Genomic DNA, 24,647 nt, shown 5'->3' with positions numbered 1-24,647 from the left:
AGTCTCTGTACAAACTTACAGAGCATGGAAAACTATTGGAATACATTTACAATGTAAGTATTTATCTTACATATTTATTTAAGTGTTTATCTTTATTTGAGTTTCACTCTTCTAATCAATGCTCTTTGACACATTTGTTTTCACGTCAGCTTTTCATTCCTTGCAATCTTAGGGGAAAAAATAGGAGAGGATCTTAGATAGCTACAAACTGTGTCTTATTTTTAAGACAATTTAAAGCAATAAATGTGAAATATATGTAAACTTCACTGGACTGAAATGGAATTTGTATACTTTCCATGAATACAGCATGTATATGATGACGCTAATTATCTGGCCTGCCTTCCACTTGCTTAATATACCCCTGTAGAGCCATCCCACTAAGAAGTTTCCCTTGTCAGTCTAGTCCTTTCACCCTTAGATCTGTGGCTTTGTTAATAGAGAAATGAAATCCTCATTCTAACCCCATGTAATTATCCTACAAACAACTGCAAAACTATTGAGAACAGGGAAAAAAAGCCCTCACCACATCGCTCCAGTTAATGATATAAAATGAAATTCAACCAGACATAACAAATGAATGGGTTGGGATTAAGATGCTGCAAAAGCCCTAAGCTTGCAAGAAAGTTCCTTAAAGACCATTTTAAAGGCATCTAGCACAGACTGCAAATTAATCTGCTTACCACTAAACCAGTCTCTCTCCTCCTGTCAGGCTGTGATCTGAGACACTGCCGCGGCTGCTGTCTGATATTCTGCTCGTCACACTGACACTGAAATGAAAGCACTTCTCCGCTGTGATGCCTGTAAACAGACACTCACCTTTAGGAAGAAGGGGAGGAGTTTCCAAGCCTTATTATCTGGTCAGAATTAACTCCAAAGATGCTGCGTGCTCCTAGCAAGGCCTATCTGATGATACACCGTGGGACAGGCTCCAGGCTCCCACACAGCAACCTCGCACAGTATCCAAGACCTGTAGACAGTCACTGTTATGGTAAAGAGGGAGCAAAGCTAAGCAATATTATTGCGGCAAGGAGATGGTACATGATGAGAAGGAATTGGAGCCTCTAGAAAAAAAAGCCTGCTCCATTTGTCTAGAGTCAAGAATAAATTTAGTTTGTTTAGGTCTGTTCATAATCAAGGTGTTTTACACTGAGATACAAACCAGACGCCAAGGACTGTAAGCCAGTTCAACAGCCATTATGTGCTCAGCTATAGTTTCCTGTGAGCATAGGGGCCAAATTTAGCCAAATCTAGTAAAATTGGCATATTAATTTCCCCTCAGTTTGATCTGACACTAGAAATTTGCCCCATCTTTTGTAACAAGGATAGCTAGAAAACTAATAGTTGGCTTTTGTTCGCAGCAACACCTGAGCCACTTCAAGATGTTGGAGTGACTTAAGACAAAAAAGATCATTGGCCCTTTGTTGACAGCTTTATCCACAAAGTCAAAGCCTGAGAAGACCAAAGAAGCCTCTGTAATTCCCTTAAATTCTCAAGCCTGTTTTTTTGCTAAGGCAAGATATTCAGTTTCAAGTGAAAGAGGGCATATTATTTTCTTGAAATATTAAGAAATCTTTGCAGAGCCCCACATAATGCTGGTGATAAGCCCTCCCTGCACAACATCCATCAGCAGGAGGAATCCCATTATGGGTAACAGCAATACCCATTAACGACTGCCATGATGCTCCAAGACATAATCCAAGCTCTCATAATAAGTGCTGTTTCCTCAGCTGGTGGGACTCTACCAACTGAGGAGCGAGAGGAGGCAATGATTTTTGCAGAAATTTTTCCCCAAGTTCTTATGAATGTAGCAAGTCAGCACATTTGAGGTGAGACCCCAAAATTGTCTCTCTTTTTTGCCCTCTTCCAACCTTTATCTGTTTGCCCCACTGCACTGTACAGGGCTCCTGCTCATTTCATATCTGTATCAGGAAAAGCATCTTTATTTTGTTTGGTCCCTTCCCTCCCAGTACACCTCCACCTCGTAAAAAAAATCCTACACTTGTTCTCTCGCACTTAATTCATCACCCTGAGTCACCTTGGGACTATCAAGAAGGGACACCCCTGACTCTTGTCACAAACCATGACTTCATCGAAGCAGACACCACCCTTATCAGAGGAGACAGAACCTGAGAACATCAGCACTAAAAATACAGGCCTCTCCTTCATGAACTAGAAAACAATAAGAATGAGTGCCATTATATTTAGGGAGTCTAGCCACTAAATACAGACATGTTCACATCCATTAACAGAGTGCATTAAATTACAATACACAGCATTAAAAAAGAGGTTTGGGGACCATTTACCCAGGCTAGGGACAGACATTAAAAAAGCCTGAACCAGAATTGATTCAATCTTTGCAGGTTAGTCTAACCTGGCTAGGCTGAACCAGTTTATAACTGCAAAGACATCCCAGAAATGCAGGCATATGCCTGCAGTGGCTCAGGCTAGAAGCCAGGGGGCACTACAGCTGCCCTCCCTTCCTTTCCACAGTGCTAAACTGTGGGGGTGTGGCCAGGCCCTAGCAGGATGCTCTGATTAGGGAGCGGTTCCCCCCACCCCGCCGCCACCCAACCCAGCAGGGAATGGATAACACAGTGTTTATCACCCCTAACTCAGTGTTTATCAGCCCATCAAGAAAACAAAAGCCTCTCTCATTAGTTCAAGGTCTTCTTAAAATGGCTTTTTCCAAGGAGGGACATTACCAGCTGACTAGCTCCAAAAAGCCCTAAGCAGACACTGTCCTGTCTGCCTTACACAGACACCTCTCAGCATTACCTAGCAGACCACGTGCTGGCTATGGTCCATGCTCTGGGAGAGGGGAGGGGGGAATCCCTGCTTGAGCAGGGAGTAGGGGGAGGATGGGGCACAGGGAAGCCGGCAGATGCTGCTATGTTTGCCATCTTTGCTGGAGTTACAGCGAGGGAGCAGAGGGAGGGGTCAGCCCAGCTCTCTAGAGCAGACAGCCCAGCCCAGGGCTGCAAAGCATCTGGGATGCTGGAGGACTCTGGTTTAACTTAAACCAGGAAGGGGTCTGGGTAGACTTTACATAAATTGGTTTGAGCCAAGTCAGTTAAGTCTGATACTACATTCAACCAGGTTTATCTCAAACTGGTTTCAGCCATTTTCATACTGTTTTATGTACACTGAATGTCTGTTCTGTTATAGGTTTAAACCAGTATCTGATCACTTAAACTGGTTTATGTGTAATGTCTGTCCCTAGCTCCATTCTTAATTGTTCAAAAAATAAAGAACAAATACACCTCAAACCCATCCAACCAGGCCAGACAATGGAGACTGGCAAACTAGTAGAAAGGAGGACTCCATAGCCTCTTCCACTCTTCCCCCGCTAACCAATGAAATGCTGGGTCAATTCCCAATGCTTTCAGTATATCCCCATTCAGCAAACAGACTGATTGCACAAACCTTGGCTTGTTCCCAAGGGAACTTTGCAGCTGTTATGTAAATTCAGCTTGTTCACTGGTTACAACTAAGGGATCCTAGATCAAACCAACATTTAAAGACCCACCTCTTAGCAAATGAAACTAGTTATCCTCCAATGACACAGTGAGAAGCAGGGGGAATGCTACACATAGCTCAGAGTTCTGCTGCTGCTTTCACTTCAAAGGAGGTTTATTTTTGGTGAACGTGGAAAAAAAAGCCAGAAAAGTTTGTTTTCAGTCAGGGTAACAACATCCTCTCAGCAATTTCTGAACATGAAATATAATTCAAAGGGACTGACTGATTGAAACCTTATGATGCTTGGTTTTAACATTCGCATTTTTTCCTCAAAAAGAAAAGAAATCCTCCTCTTTTATGTTTTATTTCTCGTGCTTGAGTGAATTTAGCACTCATAAAAAGAGCCAGAGTGAAAGCCCCTGAGAGAAATTCTCTGTTGACTTATGGCTTGCCACACCAAAGTGCCTCTTCTGGTCAGGAGTGGGGAACCAATGGGACAGGAAAGCAGTTCAGCCTTCATGGGCTCCTCATTACTGTGCTTATTATTCATCATATTTATTATGAGAGTACCTAGGGACTGACCAAGAACAGGCTACATTTCTTCAGTGCCACAGATGGTTTGAAAATGGTATTTAAAGGTTTGCTTTTAGGGAATTGGCTCTGTGTGTGTGTGTGTGTGTGTGTGTGTGTGTGTGTGTGCATGCACGCACTTTAGAATGGTTTAGGATGGGAAGCAGGGGGTTAATTGATTTCTAAAGGCCTGGTGCTCACACAGTCACACAGTTTCTCCTTCAAGGGAGACAAGGTGTCTAACCCAGACACAACAAGGTCAACAGATATACACATAGTCTGAGAAACTGGTGGCATGAAATTCCTGTTTTGGGAAAGGTGTGCATGTGATGAGCTTGGAATGTCCTAACAAAACAGAACGTGGACAGTATGATGACCACAGAGAGACCAATCAGTGATAGCCATGGATGAAGTGTCATCAGGAAGGAAAAAGAATACAGAAGCAGAGATGTAAGAGTAACAAAGGGTCCTTCTCATCCTCCTCCCCAAAAGGGTCCCTGAGACTGGTTCCCATCCCCTGAGAGCTGTTCCCGAGGCCACCATGGACAGAGGGTACACCACCAGCATGTCTCATCCACCCCGCTGGAGGGGGTGGGCCTCGGCATCCCATCTCCAGGCTGCTGACATTTGACACCTAAGAGAGAGCCTTCAAAGTGAATCCTGCATCCTGGCCAGACAGATATTTCTTGTCTCTGATGACAGCCCTAGGATTAGTAGATATATAGAATTGCTTGATTGTTTGTTTGTTTGTATTGTTTCTTTTCTGTTATCACTTTGTATCAATAAATTTGCCTTTTATCAAATGGAAAGGTCGTGGGTGGTCTGAGGGTTGGGTGCCCCTGGAACAAGGCATCTGGATCCAAAATCCAGAGCCAACACCACAAGCTGGACAAAAATATTGGCTCAGCCTCTCAGCAGAGACTAATGACAAACTAGTCAGTGGGCATACCTACGTGAGATGCTATGTCACCGTAGTAACAAGCTACAGCAACGTAGTTCACCGCTACAGCAATATAGCATCCACAGGCACAAACAGTGATGCCGATGCTACTGCATAATAGGGTTGGAAATGACCTGTGTACCACCAGGACTGTGCAGTAACAATTGTGCAGTTGGGGGCACATGTAGATGCATCCAGTGACAGTTTGGTTTGGTTTTGTGATGTAAAGTGACAGAACAGAATCAAGAGCACCTTCAGTCTTTGGATCAAAGCTGCTATCAGGTGGATTTGAACTAGGAACTGCCATAGCACCATGATGTTTACTGCTATACCTGTGTATATGAACGGTATAGCAGCTAAGGGATCCTAGATCAAATGAATATTTAAGGACCCACATCTTTATACAAGTAAAGACCAACTTCACTGGTTTTGTGCTCAGGTGGATGGTTTTCCAGCAGATAGCCAAAGTGTTTTTATGGAAGGACTTTTCTAACATGATAGATGTGGAGCAATGGCAAAAGTTGCTAGTCTAATAATATTGCATAGATGTGTTACAATTACAGTCCGCTCTTCAGTGAGAGAGGAAGTGGTCTGCTGGGAAGAGATGGCCTCCACCTCACATCACTGGGGAGGAAGCTCTTCTCAACCAGATTGGCTGACCTGCTCGACCGGGCTTTAAATTAAGCCTGCTGGGGGATGGGCGGACTACTACCATAGCAAGCCAACCAGGCAACTACTTCAAAACCAGCAGGTTAGGGCACTTAAGGGAATCCACTCCTACCCCAGCCCTGGAACGGTGTCCTACAGGGAGTGCAAGGAAGCCTAGGGCTTCCAATGGGACACTTACATGTCTGTTCACCAATGCTAGGAGCTTGAGGAACAAACAGGAGGAACTGGTCCTCCTGCTAAACAAGAATGACTACAATATCATGGGGATAACAGAGACCTGGTAGAAATCCACCTATGACTGGGCCACAGGTATAGACAGTTATACCCTGTACAGGAGAGATCGTGCAGAAAAAAGGGGTGGGGATGTAGCTCTCTATGTCAAGGACGGCTACATATCCCTGCAAGCTGACATTGGCACCCATGGAAGATGACTGTAGATCCTCTGAGTTAAAATACGTGGGGAACGTGGCACAGGGAACACAATAGTAGGAGCCTACTACAAACTTCCTAATCAGGAACAAGAGATTGACCAGCAATTCACCAGAGAACTGGCTGAGGCTGCACACCCTGGGTGCATGGTTGCCATGGGAGATTTCAAGTACCCAGACATCTCATGGGCGGACCAATCAGCCAAATCTGAACGGTCACAAAACTTCCTCATGTGCATGGACAAGCTCTACCTGACTCAAGAAGTCTATGGACCTACAAGAAGTAAAGCGCTGCTGAACCTGGTACTGGCCAAAGGGGATGACCTAGGAATCGAAGGAAAGCTGGGAGACAGTAACCACTGATCACTTTTACTATCCATTGCAAAGCTGGCAAGTCAGTCAGCAATGCAGAAGTCCTTGACTTCTTTGCAAGTCCTGGGTTCTTTGCAAGAAGAATTGCATTGTTAGTTTTCCATAGCTTTCCAAGTGAAAGCCAAGAGCTGGCATTTGCTAAGGGAGCGCCTTGAGTCTAAAGAGGTGGAGAACTGCTGGTTTAGGAGCACAGTAACTACAGCAGAGGGAATCCACATCAAATCTTCTTGCAGAGATGGTACTTAGAGCTCTTAGTGGCCATGAGTCAATAGCCATAGCACAGAATTCTGTAGCCTCACACAGAGTCACAGAATCATAGAGAAGTAAGGCTAAAAGGGATCTCCAGAGGTCACCTAGTCCAAACCCCTGCCTGAGGCAGTATTATCCTACCTAAACCATCCCATACAAACCATAATCTAAACTCTACATAAGACTACCATGAACCCTAACACAACACAGACCTAACACCTTAACCTGCCACAGGTAAAGCAGAAGAACCATGGTAGCCAATGTCCCGCTTCTATAAAATGTTGTCAATACATGCCCAAGAGGTCCTGGTTAGAGGACTATGCCCCACCACCACCCTCCTTCGCTCCCCACTATAGAGGAAGGCAAAAATGGTCACAGTCTGTACTAATCTGAACATCAGGTAAAATTCCTTCCTGGCCCTAAATATGGTGATCAGTCTGATCCTGCATGGAGTGGCAAGACCCTCTAGCTAGGAAGCTCTGGCTTTGTTCCTAGCTGGAGACTTGGCACATCCCAGTTGAAGTCCCCAGCCTTAGCTGTAGCCAATGCCTCTAGGGAGGTTTTAAAAGACCCCCCTTTTTCTACTGTGTATGTCAGGGTGGGCAGAGGAGGGGGCCAAAGCAACCAGCAAAGCCCAGAAGCATGGGAAATACCTATAGTAGAAAATAAGTCTAGAACATCCCTGACCACTGGTTGTCCAACCCCCTCTTGAACACTTCCAGTGATAGAGAGTCCACAGTTTCCCTAGGCAGCCTATTCCACTGCCTCACTATTCTAACAGTAAATAAAATGTTCAATATATCTGATCTAAATCTGATCTTTGCTGCAACTTTAATCCATTGATTGGTCTGCATCCCCTTCCCTACAGCAAGAGAGAAAAGGTGCTTTCCAAACTCTTCTTTACATCAGCCCTTCAAGTATAATAACTACCTGGCCCTCAGAGTGTGATTTGTAATATTGAGGGGAAAATGGCTTTGGCTGTTGCTTTATCTAATATTTAAAGATTAAATTAGCTTCATGAATCAAATTAAGCAAGAGACAAACCAAGCTAATGAACACCTCTTTTATGAGAGTGCTCCCTCAGCAGAGGTGGGAGCCCTAGCAGCTCTCTGAAATGACTATGGAACAATAAGCTCACTAGGATAGATGAAACCTAGAAGGCTCCTGCAGGTCTCATTTCCTTCTACGATCTCATTTCCTTCTACGACCAGGTGACCTATCACCTGGACAAGGGAGATGAGATTGATGTCATATATCTTGACTTCAAAAAAGCCTTCGATCTGGTGTCCCATGATCGTCTCTTGGAGAAACTGGCCAATTGTAGCCTTGGGTCCTCCACGAATCAATTGGCTGGAAAATTGGCTCTGGGGTCAGACCCAGAGGGTAGTAATTGATGGAAGTCACTCATCGTGGTGTCCTGTGACCAGTGGGGTCCCCCAAGGCTCTGTCCTTGGACCCAGACTGTTCAACATCTTCATTAATGATGTGGACACTGGAGTCAGAAGCGGACTGGCCAAGTTTGCCGATGACACCAAACTTTGGGGCAAAGCATCCACACCAGAAGACAGGTGGATAATCCAGGCTGACCTGGACAGGCTCAGCAAGTGGGCGGATGAGAATCTGATGGTGTTCAACGCCAATAAATGCAAGGTTCTCCACCTTGGGAAGAAAAACCCGCAGTGCTATGTTGGTTAGCACTATGGAAGAAAGAGACTTGGGGGTCATCATTGACCACAGGATGAACATGAGCCTGCAATGCGATGCTGCGGCTAGTAAAGTGACCAAAACGCTGGCTTGCATCCATAGATGCTTCTCAAGCAAATCCCGGGACGTCATTCTCCCCCTGTACTCGGCCTTAGTGAGGCCGCAGCTGGAGTACTGCGTCCAGTTTTGGGCTCCACAATTCAAAAAGAATGTGGAGAAGCTTGAGAGAGTCCAGAGAAGAGCCACGCGCATGATCAGAGGTCAGGAAAACAGAACTTATGATAAGAGGCTGAGAGCCATGGGACTCTTCAGCCTGGAAAAGCACAGGCTCGGGGGTGATCTGATGGCCACCTACAAGTTTATCAGGGGTGACCACCAGTATCTGGGGGAATGTTTGTTCACCAGAGCGCCCCAAGGGATGACAAGGACGAATGGTCACAAACTACTACAAGATCATTTCAGGCTGGACATAAGGAAGAATTTCTTTACTGTCCGAGCCCCCAAGGTCTGGAACAGCCTGCCACCGGAGGTTGTTCAAGCGCCTTCATTGAACACCTTCAAGATGAAACTGGATGCTTATCTTGCTGGGATCCTATGACCCCAGCTGACTTCCTGCCCTTTGGGCGGGGGGCTGGACTCGATGATCTTCCGAGGTCCCTTCCAGCGCTAATGTCTATGAAATCTATGAAATCTAGGTCACCCTGCCTGGCACACCCATTGGCAGTCTCCAAGACAAAGCAAGTCTTGCCCAGTGGGGCCTGTAATGTTTAGGTTGAGTGCTCTTGTGTTTGTTATCTGTGGGCACATCTACATGTTCTGATTTAAGGCACTTTAACCCAATTTAAGGCACATTAAGGGCATGCATCTACATGTGCTCACCCTTAATGCACCTTAAAAATGTTGATTTTAGGCTATGCTTTTGCTTTTGCAGGGATCAAATGTAAATGCAGATAGTTAAAGCACATTAACGCACATGTAGACACATTAAGATGCATTAACATTGTGTATGGACTGACTTGGGACTAACTTTAGACCCACTTCAGTCCGCACACAGAGTTAACACACTTTAATGTGTGCATCTGTAGACACAAGCCTAAATCACCTTAATGTGCATTAAGGTGATGTGCATTAAATTTAGGTGTGCCTAAACACACATGTAGACATGCCCTGTTAGTGCAAAGCCTAGGCCTGATATGAGGCCCTCAGGGATTACTGTAATACAAATAATAATAGCAAAAGTCATCGTGGCACTTCAGGTGCCAAAGCCAGTTCCCTGCTTACGACTAGGATGCCTGTGTATATGTGCCACACAGCCCATTACAGGGCTGGAGCTGAGCTTCTTCAAGTTCTCCAGTGACTCAAGACCAGGGGGAGGGAGAGGATTGTTTTGGACCTGTCTCTCTTAATAAAGAATGTTAAACCACACCTAACCATATATTTTAGGTTGCTTTCTACTTAATTGCTTTGAGTCATATTTGTCTTTCCAATATAGATTGGAAAGAAGCATCCTCTTTGTGGCTGACTCGCATCTTATCTCTTCAGCGTGTGATACTTGCTGCAGTGCTCCACCAAAGGTTGGAATGTCCCGCTTCGCTTTTTTCCACCTTCTTGATGACTAAAGCCATGCATGCGAAGCGTCTCGTGGTTCTTTCTCCAGCAGGCTCTCATAAATCTCTACTAGGGCTTATGTACCTTGACATCCAAGCCCATTGGCTCAGTGAGAGTGCCTGACATGGGCCATGAGTGGAAGGTATTTCCTGGACAATTACAGATGATTCATGCCTGAGCTACAGATAGCAGAGAGAGAAATCAGGTGGTGAATAAATCTAGTGCCTCACCTGTGGAGCTACTTTTTGAGCCAGTGGTAGTTCCCTGTAAATAGCAAGCAAAATACAGCATGCCCTTTAAACACTTCTTAAGCTTTTGGGAACCAGTGGCTTTTGGGTGAGGGCAGATCTCACTTATGACAGCCTGCCACCAGCACACTGGATACATGTATTCATGTAAATAAAGCAGGACCCCCCCGTCTTTGTCCTGGAATTCATGCTCTCACGTGTTAAAGAAAATCTTAAAAGCAGTGTACATTACCTCTCTCGAAAGCTAACTAGTGAGACTGCTGAAGGCTTTCCAAGTCTCTCTAGGGACTGGATTATTGCAGCTAACCAACTGGATTATTGCAGCTGACCAGTATCATGTTTGGCTTTAAAATAATGAGATGACCTGCTGTAACTGTATTTTCCAAGGAGCTGAAAAATGAAGGAAATAGATATGAAAGCAGGAGCTGCCTATGGCTCTTTAGCGCAAGACATTCATTTTCAGCAGCATCATACAGAGTGCTAATAATGCAGCTGTGCGGCAGAGCTGGTCTGAGCCGGAGTCCGATCCCAGGCTAATCCCTCAAACTCATCTCCAATACTGAGGTGACAGTACAAAATGGGAGAAATCACTGCCCCGTAAGAAGGCGCATTCTTCAGCAGAATGGTAACTGCAAACTGTAGTTGTATTAGAACATGTGAACGATGACTTACTATTGAATAATGAAATTATTGTCCCCATTTTACCCCTAAGAAAACAGGCACATGGCCTGAGTGGGTGAAAGATGCCCAAAAGGTCAGTAGCAGAAAAATGAACTGGAGCCCTGTGCCCTGACACCCATCTTTCTGTTCTAAACCCTAAATACACTACACTAAGTATAGAGCATGAAGTAGGGAATAATCTGTAAGTATAACATTTTTTAAATTCATTTCACCTCTCTTTGCTTGTGAACAGACCACAGTTCACTCAGATTGATTCTTCATTCCAAATTAATCCACGTGTTTTTGTGAAGGATGCTAGCCTATAGTTAGGCCCTGAGCAGTAAATTGCAAGTACCTGAATGTCAAAATCTAATCTCCAGGGATTGGACATACATATCACGTACAATGGGTGGAATTTTGAATTCCTTGAAGTCAGTTGCAAAACCCCCATTGGCATGGGGGAGCCATTTCCCCACTGTATTTCTGTTCCTTAAATGGATTAATGCAATGCTTAAAATCAATTTTCTAGTGCTAATACTCATGAATACTGTCGTGCATACCACTCTGGTAGAGCTCCCTGTCGCTGAACACTCACTAGGCTAGGCTGATGTATTGGACCTCACACACTCAGCCCATATACTCCTAATTTTCCCTTAAACAATCCTACAGTCATCTTAGGCTGTTTGTTTTTTCCTGGGCCTATCAAGCATATTTCCTAAGTACAGGCTCTCTGCTTCCCTTTCATAGAGATGGAGCCTGATGGCTAGCCAATCTCTGCCTCCAGGACAATTGCTGACTCCTCTAGTCCTTCAGACTTCAGCACACCCTCTCCTAAAGCTCCAACCTTGTGTGCACACTCTGGGTGTACAGCTTTCCTCTCCAGGAACACAAGAGTGAAAAGTGGACAGACAGCCAGACTCGGTAAAGGTTTTGAAACAGTCATTCTGCTTATCTAACACAAGAAATACACAGCTCTAGACAAAACAACATGCCAGGTGGAATGGACTCCCCTGCCTCAGTCTCCTCACTACTCTGGAGAGTGATCTGGGCTCACAACAGAGACCTCTCAGGGCTAGGGACAGACATTCAAACAGCCCAAGCCTGAATTGATTCAGTTTTTGCAGGTTAGTCTAACCTGCATAGATTGAACTGATTTGCAAGTGAATAGACATTCACTGTTGATTCCAGAAATGCAGGCTACAGTGGCTCAGGCTAGAAGCCCGGGGCTGCTAAGGTGAGCCCTCCCATCCCTTCTACCACAGGACTGGAGGGAAGCTGACCTGGGGCATGTGGCCAACCATCCCACCCCCACCCCCACCCCAGCAGGTAGCTATGTATGCCCATCCTGGCCTGCAGGGACCCCAGCCAGGGTGTGTCTGGAGGGGGAGGGGTAAAGCAGCCCTCGCCAGGCTTATGGTCACGGGGAGGGAGCCCGGGCAGCGACTCAGGCAAAGAGGGGCAGGGAGGAGGATTAAACTCCCCTGTCTCCCATGGGGCATGGGCACAAGGACTCCAGCCAGGGCCTGCCCAGCTTTCCCCACCGCTGATCACTCACGCTATCTGGCCAGAGCTGGCTAGCATGGCCCTGCCATCTAGGCTGAGGCTGGGGCTGGGGCTGGGGCTGTGCAGCTGTGCCAGGCCAGCCTGCAGGCACTGCTGAGGGCAGGCATGGAGGGGCTGGCCCAGGCTGGGTCACAGGGGCTGGGCCCTTCCCAGTGGGCTGTGGCTCAGGCTGGGGTACAGGAGCTGTGCAGATGCATTGCTCCCAGCTCCCTGTGCCCAGGCCAGGCAGGGCTGTCATGGAGCTGCAGCCAGGTGGGAGGGGCCCAAGCCAAGGCCCTTCCCAGCCAGCTGCAGCTCCATGACAGCCCAACCCAGCAGCACAGGCAGCAGCTGTCTGGGCAGTAGTGCAGGGGCCACACTAGTTCAGCTGCAGGTGGATGCCTTGGCAGCTGGACTAGTCATGCCCATGGCTGCCCGGGCCACATCATAGGCACCAGCACGCCTAGAGCCTGCTACCTCTGCCCGGAACAGCACAGCAGAGGCAGGAAAGGAGGAGGAGGAGCTGCTGCAGGTGAAGGAAGCATAGCAGCACCCAGCCAGCTGTAGCCACAATGGGAACAGTCCCACCAAAGCCGTGAGCTGGCTGGGGCTGGCAGGGCTGTTCTGCTTCTCTCACCTCCAGCTGTGGCTCCTGTTCCTGCTGCACCATTCAGTGCCACTCTGGGAGGATGAAAGTTTCATCCTGGTGGCTTCTGCCCAGTGCATGGAGATCTGGCTCCAGCTCCCAGCTGCCTTCCACCCGCTCTACCCACCCACAGGGGCTGCTCTTCACGCTGGGTGGGCTGAGAGAATGGAAGGCAGCCAGGAGCTGGAGCCAGAGCTCCGTGCATTGGGCAGAAGCCCGTCCTGCCCAGCCACCCAGAGCAGCATGGCAGGGGCAGGGCAGCAGCAGCAATGGCAGCTGGAGGTGAGGGAGACAGAAAAGCCCTGCCAGCCCCAGCCAGCACACAGCTTGTGGTGCAGCTGTAGCTGGCCATGTGCTGCACAGAGACTGGATGGGGGCATGGTGGTGGTGGCTGCGGGCACACGAGCCCCATGGTGGGTGGCTGCCAGGTTCCAGGCCTGCTGGCACTTCCAAGCCAATCTAGGCAGCCACAGACATGGCCAGTCCAGCTGCCAAGGTGCCCATCCACAGCTACAGCAGCATGGCCTTCATACCACTGCCTGGCCAGCCGCTGCCCATGCTGCCTGGCTGGGCTGTCACGGAGCCGCACCCAGCTGGGAAGGCCCCCACCCCATGGCCCAGGCCAGGATCTTCCCAACTGGCTGTGGCTTCATGACAGCCCTGTCCAGCCTGGGCACTGGGAGCTGGGAGCAATGCAGCTACACAGCTCCCATGGCCCCAGCCCAATCCACAGCGAGCTGGGAAAGGCTTTGGCCCTTCCGCATCCACCCTCCACATCACCTGCTGGCTGGCACAGTTCTGCCCCGCAGCCTCAGCCTCAGCCACAGGTGAGGCAGGCGGATGGCAGTCCCATGCTGGCCGGCCGGCCGGCTCTGGCCACACCCCTGCCCCTGCCACTGTAGCAGTGAGGGGGGGTTACCCTGAGACAGACTGCTCCACGCAGCCAAGAAGACCCCATCTGTGGTCCCCAGGGGGAGGGGGAGAATAAGCCCCCCTGCCCCCTTAGCCTTAGGAAGCCAGGCCAGGCTGGCATCTGGCCATGCACCTCTGTCCCTGCTCTGGCTAGACAGTGAAGAGGCGGGGCCAGCCCTGCTGTCTGGAGCAGACAGCACAGCCCAGGGCTGAAAGGCATGCTAGGCTGCTGGGGGACTCTGGTTTAACTTAAACCAGGAAGAGGACTGGGACAGAAGTTCCATAAACCAGTTTGACCCAAATCGGTTAAGTCTATACTCAACCAGGTTTATCTTAAACCAGTTTTGGCCATTTTGAAACTGGTTTATGTGCACTGCACTTATGTTCTGTTACAGGTTTGAATCAGTTTCTGATCGCTTAAACTGGTTTATGTGTAACTTCTGTCCCTAGCCCAGGAGTCCCAGAATCTCTGACTCCTGCTCATTGAGTCTGTTCCTGTCTCCCCCTGTTCTAAGTCAGCTTCCTTTAACCTTGCTTGATCCCACAGTCCTTCACTTTGTGGAGTACAGAACACAGTATAGCTACCCCCGACTACAGAACCATGCTTCTTTGAGCTTCTCTCCTGCCCAAAACTTCCTGGCTCTCCTGAAGCCTCTTGAGAGTCCCTTTTAAACTCCTCCTTTTCCACCTCCATCCTTTTTGTCCCTCTTAGGGATTTTCTTCTTTCCAGCTCTAGCATAGAACATGGAGACGATTGATTTCCCAGGATGTAGTTCTCCTGTTATCCCCAGATAAGATCTAATCAGGGGTCCATATTTGGCCTATGTGGGGATGGACAAGTCAGCACCAACCACAAGTCTCCTTAGGACAAATAGGAGGCTACCTGCAATATGCAGATAAATTCCCAAATCATAAAATCATAGAAAATTAGGGTTGGAAGGAACCTCAGGAGGTCATCTAATCCAACCCCCTGCTCAAAGCAGGACCATCCCCAACTAGATCATCCCAGCCAAGGCTTTGTCTACCCAGATCTTAAAAACCACCAAGGATAGAGATTCTACAACCGGTCTGGGTAACCTGTTCCAGTGCTTTACTAAAAAAAATAAGTACAAGGCAAGTGGCATCTCTGATCTCTAATACTCTCTTAATCTCTAATATTATTTTAAATGTACTACTTTCCTAAGGATCCCTTCCAATAAATCCATTTAACACAGCCCAAGAGAGGGAATGCAGCAGGGATGTAGACCGTGTCCAGAAGCATTTATTTAAAAATCTGAACTCGTATTTGCAGAATGGTTGTTACCAAGGAGACCAAACACAGTGAACACCATATGGACGGTGCATGGTTAGCAGAAAGTACTGACCTCTTCTCACTTTGTCTTTCATTGGCTGTAAGATGCAGAGCCTTTTCACAAAAAGAAAATGAAGATTTTTTCTGCTATGGAATGTAACATCCTGTCTCCTGCCAGTGCATCCTCTCAGGGGCACAGAGAAAGCAGTTAGAGTAATTAGTGAGCAGAAAAATACACCTCTGTGAACATGTAGAAACAAAGCAGCAAACAGGATGGTTGTTACACCTGACTGATTCAAGTTCTTCACGTGCTCCCATCCCTCTGGCTGAAAAAGGGGATGGTAATAATTTATAAAATGAAAGTGAGCAACATTTGCTTTCTTTTGATCTTTCTGGCAACCCCTGCATACAGAACCTTGTGCTTGAAGTGCCTTCCCTTTGAAGAGAATCAGATATGTTTCTAGATTAAAAATCCGGTGACTGAACTCTTCCATGTGCCTCCAAACTCATACAATACAAGAGATCACTTTAATTGAGTCTCACACTCTCTGAATGCCCAGTGTTGAGAAATCACCTGTGATTTAACACCCCATCTAATCTCCAAGATATACAACATCCCCTTGTTGAACAGATTATATATTTCAATCCTGGCCTGGACAGCTGTTCCAGTAGGTAGTGAGAGCCTCAGTCTCTGTGGCTCATTCTATTTTTAATTCTAAATTACTTTTGTTCACTTACCTAGGTGCCTCTCTTCACATGGGCTACCACTGATCCTTCAGGAATGGATACAGCACAGAATAAGACAGAAGCTAAAGCTGAAACCCTGAAAACTCTGGGAGCCACGACTGATCCCCTAAACCACCCCAGCCCTTTTCAAAAGCAGCCAGTTTCCCAAAGACTTGATTCACTTCTCAGAGATGTACCTGATAGTCTCGCTACTGTTCTCACTGCAGGAGGGAGGAGAAAGCCCAGACAGTATCCAACGTGAGAGCCCCCTTGTTAAGTGCTTTATTGACTGGCTGCTAAGTTAATAGTAGGCCTATACGAAGCAGCTAGCATTCGCTTCAGATTCGGATTCGGCCAATTCAGGCAACAGTGATTCAATTCAGTGATTCAAATCATTGTCCTGGATCCATTCGGCTGACTCTGATTTGGAGATTCGGCTGTCACCAAATCAGGCCACATCCCCCACCCACTCTCCCAGCCCTGTCAATGACTGCCCTGCCCGGCCCCAGCAGTCACCGGCCCCTGCCAGGTGGGGGCAATCCCCACTGCCCCCCACTTCCTCACACTGCATGAGGGCTCTGCCATGAGCCCCCAGAAGCCCCAGTGGCCACTGCAGCAGCTAGTGAGTGTGGGACTTTTTTTTTGTTTTAAATAACCCAGAGCTGGGGCCAGGCTGGGCAGCAATCTATCAATGTGGCTGGGAGAGCAGGTGGGGGATGGGGTCTCATGGTACAACCCCCCCCCCCCCCCCATGCAGCACGGGGCAGTGGGGGGCAGTGGGAATTGCCCCCTCCCACCCTGCCTGGCAGAAGCCAGTGAGTGTGGAGCTTTTTTTTAAGCTCTGCACTCACCAGCTATAGCAGCAGCAATTGGAGCTTCTGGGTGCTCATGGCAGAGTCCCCCCGTGCAGCAAGGGACAGCAGGGATCATCCCTCCACTTGGTACCTGTGCGGCAGATGTCGCATCGTGCAGATGCAGCACAGCTTGGCAGGGCACCACATGCTGTCTGGGAGCTGGGGCTTTTTAATGAATTATAAACATAGTGGGATGAGGCTGCTCTATTTTCCTTGACAGGAGCCTGCTGCTGAGCATGGCATTGAAAACACTTTCTCATTTTTCAAGATAGTATTTCCATGGCTGTATGCTACAGACCACCAAAGAAGGGCCTACCAACAGGGATGTCCCTCTGCAGTATGACCTGAGCTTGGCCCATGGAGACAAAGCTTTTGAGCATTCCTACCTGGTTATAAACTGTGCTCTTGAAGAGAAATGCTCAACTTAATGTGAAAACAACCTCACAAGGTCTTTGTGAATCAATCATAGAAGAGCTATTTCACAATTAAATTGTGTCCCTGCATAAATACCCAGGGTTGCAGGTAAGAATATATAGAAAGGTGGGTAGATCTATGTGCCAGGAGAGCACCTGCTCACTAATGGGCCACAGGGGTTCATGTGCTTTAATTAGTTTTGCTCTTCAGAGGCCTGTTCTGGGTGCACCTTGCCCGTTTGCGCTTGCCACAGATTCAGGAGAAAAGTCTGTGGGCTTCCTCAATGGTATTGCAACACTGGAAAGAAATCAAAGGACTCAAATCACTGAGATCCCAAAGCAATCAAAATACCTTAGACACAGATAAGCCATCTAGGCTGAAGACAGAGTAGGTAATAAAAGACTCAGCAAGGTGATGACCCATGAGGAAAATATGCTCTTGGCTTAGCAGCATTATAGCAATGAGTATTTAGCAGCATTATAGCAATGTACCCTTTCCCTTCTTTTAGCTTGGTCCTTTTCTTCAGCTCTCAAGGTTGCTTTACTTGTAGAAATTGTGCTGATTGTTAGACTGGTGTGACGCTGTTGGCTGGATACATTCACACTGGATACATTGGCCATTATTGATTTAGTTTGTTCAGTAGCAAAATCAGTGCAACTGCTGTGCACTGATCATTTATGAGATTTATTCTGAACTCCGCTCTGGAATGTGTTTGTACAACACAGCTGGTCACACCTGGGATCCTGAATCTGACTGCAGCCTCAGGACTTCATATAAAAGTTACCTCCTCATCAAGGTGTTCATTGGTCCATAATTCGCTCCCTAATCTTTGCTTTACAGAAACCCAAAGTGTGTGCAGGTAAAACATAAGAGACTTTTAATAGGAAAAGTTTCATTTTGCCCCCTGACACATTTAGCACACTGGGGGTGAGTCTACACATGCGTATTTACTGTGCAGTAACCAAAATTACTGCACAGTATGGGTATGCATCTACATGTACACACCCATACTGTGCAGTAAATATGGTGACTTTCACCAATGGGGGCATAAATTTGATATCTGCATCATGATTTGCAATTTGCATCTGGAATTTGATATCATGCAGATATCAAATTTATGCCCAATTAGTTACTACACAGTAACGCACATGTAGACGCTTTAATGGGCGGTAACCCAAGGGGCCTCCCTGCTGGGTCTGCCCAGCCACTAGGGGGCCAGCCTGAGCCCAGCCCCGGGGCTCCTGGCTGGCCACCTCTCCTGGCTTCAATCCGGCACTAAAGTTAGACTTGTGGCAGCTGTCTACTATGGCTTCAATTTGGGACTCAAGTTAGTCCCAAGGGCTGGCAGCCATGTGACCAGAGGCTGGAGTTCCCCTGGTGGTCACAGGGAGGAACATGGCAGGCTGCTCATGGCCTGGGACTAAATTTAGTCCAAGGTTGGCTGCATGTGTAGATGCCAGCCTATTCCCACTTACTGTGCAGTAATTTACTGCGCAGTAAATTTAAGCCAGCGTAGGTTAGCTTTTAACTGGAGATTTGAATAGACACTTGATTTAAACCCAAACACCATTTTTTCCCCAGCTCCACAGAATTGTGAGCTAAACTTATGCACCTTCCTTCTGGCCATACCCTGGGACAGACATGACTGACAAGTGAACTGCTGACAGCTAGATGACAACTCAGATGGTGTTTTGGAGACAGAGCCCTCTCTGCCCAACAAGCAGTACCAGGCACCCAGTGGTTTTTGTCCAGAAGCTCCTTTGCTCAGCTGAATCAGTTTCATTCAGATGAGAAACCATTTCAGGATGGTGCAATATGACTGCTTTCAAAAATACATGAATTGGACTCAATATCCCAGGATATCTCTTCCAGTCCTGGCTGGTATTGAGGACTCAGGACACTGCAGAGGGTATGAAACACCTTGGTAACATCTATTGTATATATCATTGGCCCACTTTCCATTGGGAAACTCTATGCACGATCTCACAGCCTAGTCTGCAGTGGCCCTAAAGGCACATTAAAAAACTGATACTATTGGTAGAAAGGCTAAGTCTTGGATAAGTAGGGGCTGAGTCAGAGTGAAGGAGTGCTGGCAGCCACTTGCTATGGCTTCAGTCAGCTGCCTATCCATACTAAACCTTGCTCTGTAAGTCTTCAGTGCTCCCCTTCTGGCATCATTCCCCAACACTAAATTCAGTGAAAGAAGGAATGCTTGACCAATTGCAAAGCAGTCAACCAAACTGCTCACCCCAGAACCTCAGGCTGTCCACTGAAGGCTCAGAGGCAACTGGCACCTTTCCTTGGAGGCAGGATGCCAGGAAAGAAGGAGATTCCTGCAGTGGGGCAGAAAGCTAGAAACAAAACTCTGAAAGGGGAAAAAAACCAGTAGCTTCCTGGGTATCTCTACATGCAAAATTAATATGATGCAATGAACTCTGGTGCAGTTTGCACCGGAGTTTATTGCTCCCAGGCACAGCATTTACACATGTGACCAGGACTGCAGCACAGTGAGTTGTGGCAGCACAGCCCCAGCTGTCCGGGAGTCTGAGGAGTCAGCCTGTCAGCCCAGGGCTGCTCTGATCCGGCTCAACATGCTGCAGAGGGCTGGCTGGGGCACGAGGGTCCTACAGTGTGAGGCTAGCTGGCAAGCAGACAATCCCACACTGTAGCACCCTCATGCCCCAGCCAACCCTGTTCAGCATCTGCACATGCATTGCAGCAGAGCAAATAACTCTGCTGTACAGTAAACATCTTGTGTAGATACACCCCGTTACTGCCAAGCACATCCTCCTCACGTGGAGCCTGCTGCCCCAAGCCCCAGCCATTCTGACTTCTCAAAGGTAATTAATGGCAGCTTTTCCATTATAGTAGAATCACATCTTCCAGGAATCTAAACTATTCAGGTGGGCAAGAGTTGACTCCCTGCCCTGCTGCTCTTTCATGAGAGGTGACTACTAATAGGTGAGAGTATTTGAAACCACAGAGCATCTGGAAAGCATGTGACACCCTGCTGATTAATGGGGTTTGTTCTACAGGTTCATGGTCTTAATCTGGCCATTACAGCATCTGCTGCTTTGTCTGAATGGTCTCAAACACCAGGCTGTTCTTCCAGTCTTTGCTTTTGCTACTGATCCCGGGGCAACTGAATCAGGTTTATCAAGAGCCCCTTGGCTTGTCAAGCACAGCCTAACAACAGTGGCCATAGTAGTCCCTCTGTCACCGTTGTATCACCACTAGACAGCATATGTTATAAAGGTACATTGGCTTTAGTTCTTTAGGGTGCCAACAGTGGACCCTGAAGGTTATGACAAGCATCGGGGCATGGCCCTGGGTCGTGCCCCAACCAAACGAATGAGCTGGGCCAGCTCAAGGCATAGCACATCTATCCTGTCCTGTGCAGATCCACATTGAGGACTGTGTTGAGTTCCCCCTCTGCCCGGTGCACCAGAGACAGGTGTGTAGGGCAGGCTATTTAGCTTCCACATCTCTTCCTCCTTCGCAGTCACTGATTTTGGGTATGCAGAATCACACAGGCTGTCAGGATGTCAGTGGGAGCCAATGATCAGCACAGCTGAGAATGCAGACCTAGATATTTCCAGTTGAGCACCCAAACATCAGCGGTAACTCTATAGAAAATGTGGCTGTGCATGCAAGCCCCTGGAACCCAACATTACTGGCTGGCTGGTCTGTGCTCTTGGGGTCTCCCCCATTAATTTACACACTAGCAGGGAGTGTTTGACGTATACCCTGAGTTTTCCTCCCTTCTGCTGAATCTCCCAAGGGGGATATTGTTCAACTCCCCCACACATTAAGCATCACATCTGACACAGCCCCATGAAACACAGAGCTAAGCAAATAAGCTACTGCTGTGGCTCTTGCTATAGCATTGTTCTCTTCTCTGAGTGGTCTCTGCAGGTGGAGACACATTTGAGGTTTCAGTCTTTGCTTGCTGTAGCTCACCTTGTTTCCCACCCAGAAGGCCAGTTACTTGTCAGTACTCTACACTTATTCCCAGTGCGGCCATAAAAATCAAAGCTCTGCCCAGGTTATATCCAAATGAGCTGTATTCCCTGTCTTTTATACTTCCATTTCCTTCCATGTTGTTAGCTCACAGCTCCCTCTTGTGATCACCAGCTATACAAACCTTCCTTAAGAGCTAAACAGTCAAGATTTTAAAAATCCAGGGGCAGATCCTGTTCCTATTTACCCCTATGCAAGCCCAGGTGCTGGCAGTATAAATTTGTGCCTGGAGAATGTGCTGCCACAAAAAATGTATCCATTCATTTTATTTTCACGCAGCTGCAGATCATAGGTGAATGCAATTATTCCCCACCACTTTATATTATACCAGCAAAGCTAGACAGGTTTGTGTCCATAGTTGCAGTTGAATCTGTGCTTCCCCCAAATTCTGGGGAGTCCAGAGCTGGGTGTTTTCCAGGCCTGCCCTGTTTTAACAAAGAGTAACAATTTTTCATGCACGTCTATAATAAGAACATACTAACAGTGTCTATTTATGTCTGAAAACATGATGAAATAAGCTATGGAAGCTGTTTTTTGGAAGGGGTTGGAGATTACTATAGGTTTCCATAATCTTCCATTTTCCAGGAAGAAAAGTTGTTAAAAATTGATGAAAAAAATTTGATCTCACTAAGGAAGGCAGACAGTAAAAATAAGGGACATTCTAAATAAGTATTGCTCTGCACTGTACGGTCACGTACACCCACGCAAAGGGGCAGAATTGCAGAGAGTCATGCTCCGTGAACATCTCTTTGAACTTGTGTAAGTGAAAGCACAAAGTGTGGAGCTGTGGTGAGCAGGATCGGGGGGGGGCTGGAGGGTGATTCCTCCCATTGCAAATGGTGAAAATCAGGAGGGCTCCATTATGTCAGTGCAAAACTGGTGCAAGATGACTGTTTTGACAGGCTTTTCAAGCAGCTAGCAGAGTCAAAATATATAAACTGGTCTGTGCATAGATTACAGGAACTCCTGGACTGACTGTAATGCATGAGGGTCAGCTGCTTTAAGTAGCTGAGCCACCAGAGCAGAAACCACCCAAGTACAACACCATGCGCTTGGTCTAAACTCCCAAGTTTTGCTAACAGAAGAAATCACCCTGTGCCCCAAGCTGCGTAGCTCTGCCAGCAAAACCTTGTATCTAAATAGAGCTGTGGTATTGCAGCAGTGGAGGCAGAACCCCCCTGTGGCCATACTCCATATCTCCAGCAGAGGACACTGCCACCATAGCTATGCTGGCAAAGCTGTAGCAGCAGCAAACTCTGTAATACAGTTAAACCCATTGGCTATGTACAGACAGTCAAAAAGCCTGAGGCTGAATCGATTCAGTCTTTGCAGGTTAGTCTAAACTGCACAGATTAAACTGAGAGTCAACTGGACACACATTTACCTTTGATTCAGGAAATGCAGCCACATGCCTGCAATGGCTCAGGCCACATGCCAGGGGGTGCTAGAGCATGGCTCTGGCACTTCTCTTTTTGCTGCCCCCAAGGTCTCTGGGATTTGCAGTCCAGCATCACAAAGCAGGACTCTGCAAGGTTGCTCATCACTTCCTCTTCCTGCATCCAGGTGCCTCTGTGACTTGTAGTCCACAGTCACAGCCAGCAGTAACTTTCAGTAAGTTTAGCAGGGCAGCTCTGTACTTGGAGGAAGTGGGGTTTAATTGGGGGAAGTGGGGTTTAACCCTCCTTCCTGGCCCCAGACCCCAGCCAAGGTTTGCCTGGGGGGCAGTCCCTTCCTCTCATCATCTCCCTCCCCCAACCTTTCTCTGCTGCCCAGCCCAGCCCAGGGCTGAAAAGCATGCTGGGGGACTGTGGTTTAACTTCAACCAGGAAGGGGTCTGAGACATAAGTTTTATAAACCAGTTTGACCCAAATCAGTTAAGTCTGATACTACATTCAACCAGGTTTATCTCAAACCAGTTTCAGCATTTCAAAACTGGTTTATGTGCACTGAGCTTCTGTTCTGTTATGGGTTTAAACCAGTTTCTGATTACATCAACTGGTTGATGTGCAACTTCTGCTCCTAGCCATAGACAGCCCTGTGTTAAGGACTTGGGCACAGGGAATTAATTTTAACTTCTGAATCAAGCAGGTGGGTGAGATAAGGCACATGAGAGCAAGAAGCAGTAATTGGTGTCCCCTGGAAAACTGGGTTCTTGATGCTTTACTATACATCTTGTTGTTCATATGTGGTTTTCATGAAAGTCCAAGCAAAGAGTGCACCAGTCACAAATGTTCATTGTCGTTCCTTGGAGTCTCAGAACAGCAGAGATGCCCCATGCCTGAAGAAGTGTGACTGTGCCTGAACGCTTGCTAAGAACTTTTTTCCAACTACTCAGTTGGTCTAATAAAAGATATCACATCTACTGAAAGAACTTTGCCTGCCCCAGTCACGAGCAGGCCTTTTCATGGGAACCCTGTCTGGCCATTCAGTTCTCTCTGTGGAAGACCAGTCAAGCACACACCTCCAAGCGGTGGAAACTTGCCACTTCAAATGAGTGGAAAGTTTGTTATTCTGAAGTCTTTGTCCTCCTAAGAGCACAAGAAAAATAGCCATGCCTGCTAATCCACATCAGATTTGTCCCTTCATTTACTGGCTTCTGAGTGAGTTGAACTAGGCATGGAGCTGAACCCTCTCCGTAATTACAGGTATATGGTGCCCATCACCCCAGAAAGTGCCAGTGCCACTGAAATGCAGCCACCTCTGGCCTGGAGGGTGGCAACTGGTGAGGACAGAAGTGAACCTTATTCTTTATGCCAAAACCTATTACATTATAATTGAACACATGAGCTGCTGGGGCTTCCCCACTCTCCAGTTCCCCTCTAGAGCCCCTTGATTGGACTGTATTTGCATGCAGGCAACCCTCTTAGCATATCCATTGTTTATTCAGGGCACAGCAGTTAAGGTTAACTGTTCTCCAATCTCTCTGGTCCAGCTGCTACACATCTCCGCCACTGTCAGCCAACGGTGGAATCCATGTTCACACAGGGGCATTTCACTATGCAACAGTTTCAGAGCAGCAGCTTCATAGCACCAGCCAGATTTCATAAATTCTGCTAGATTCCTCAAGTCATCACCCTGGCTCATTAATAAAATTGTGTCAACCTGTTGACAGTTCTGTTTTGTTTTCACTCCCCAATATTTATCTTGGGGGGGGGGGAGGTTGTTGTTGTTTCTGAACGGCCCGGATGGGGGGGCGACTGGTCAAATTCCAGAGTCTGAACAGTTCTCTTAATACAGGGATTCTAATGACATGGGGAAATGGTCAAATCTTAAAGCCTTGATTTTGTATTTTGTTACATACTAATTGCTCGGAATGATTTACATTCATGGCCTTTCTC

General features: G+C 47.3%; 1 protein-coding gene across 1 annotated transcript in view; it reads right to left on the bottom strand.

The window, feature by feature from the left end:
- Positions 1 to 17,909, bottom strand: part of LHFPL1 (LHFPL tetraspan subfamily member 1) — a 57,297-nt gene extending 39,388 nt beyond the window's left edge. The window contains 1 exon segment of the mRNA XM_059733123.1: positions 17,781 to 17,909. Within this exon segment, the coding sequence (XP_059589106.1) occupies positions 17,781 to 17,909 (129 nt within the window).
- Positions 17,910 to 24,647: the final 6,738 nt, after the last annotated feature.

The sequence above is a fragment of the Alligator mississippiensis genome, chromosome 8 (genome assembly GCF_030867095.1).
Source record: "Alligator mississippiensis isolate rAllMis1 chromosome 8, rAllMis1, whole genome shotgun sequence".
In the NCBI taxonomy this organism is placed as follows: Eukaryota; Metazoa; Chordata; order Crocodylia; family Alligatoridae; genus Alligator; species Alligator mississippiensis.
This window is presented reverse-complemented; position numbering and strand designations above follow the sequence as displayed.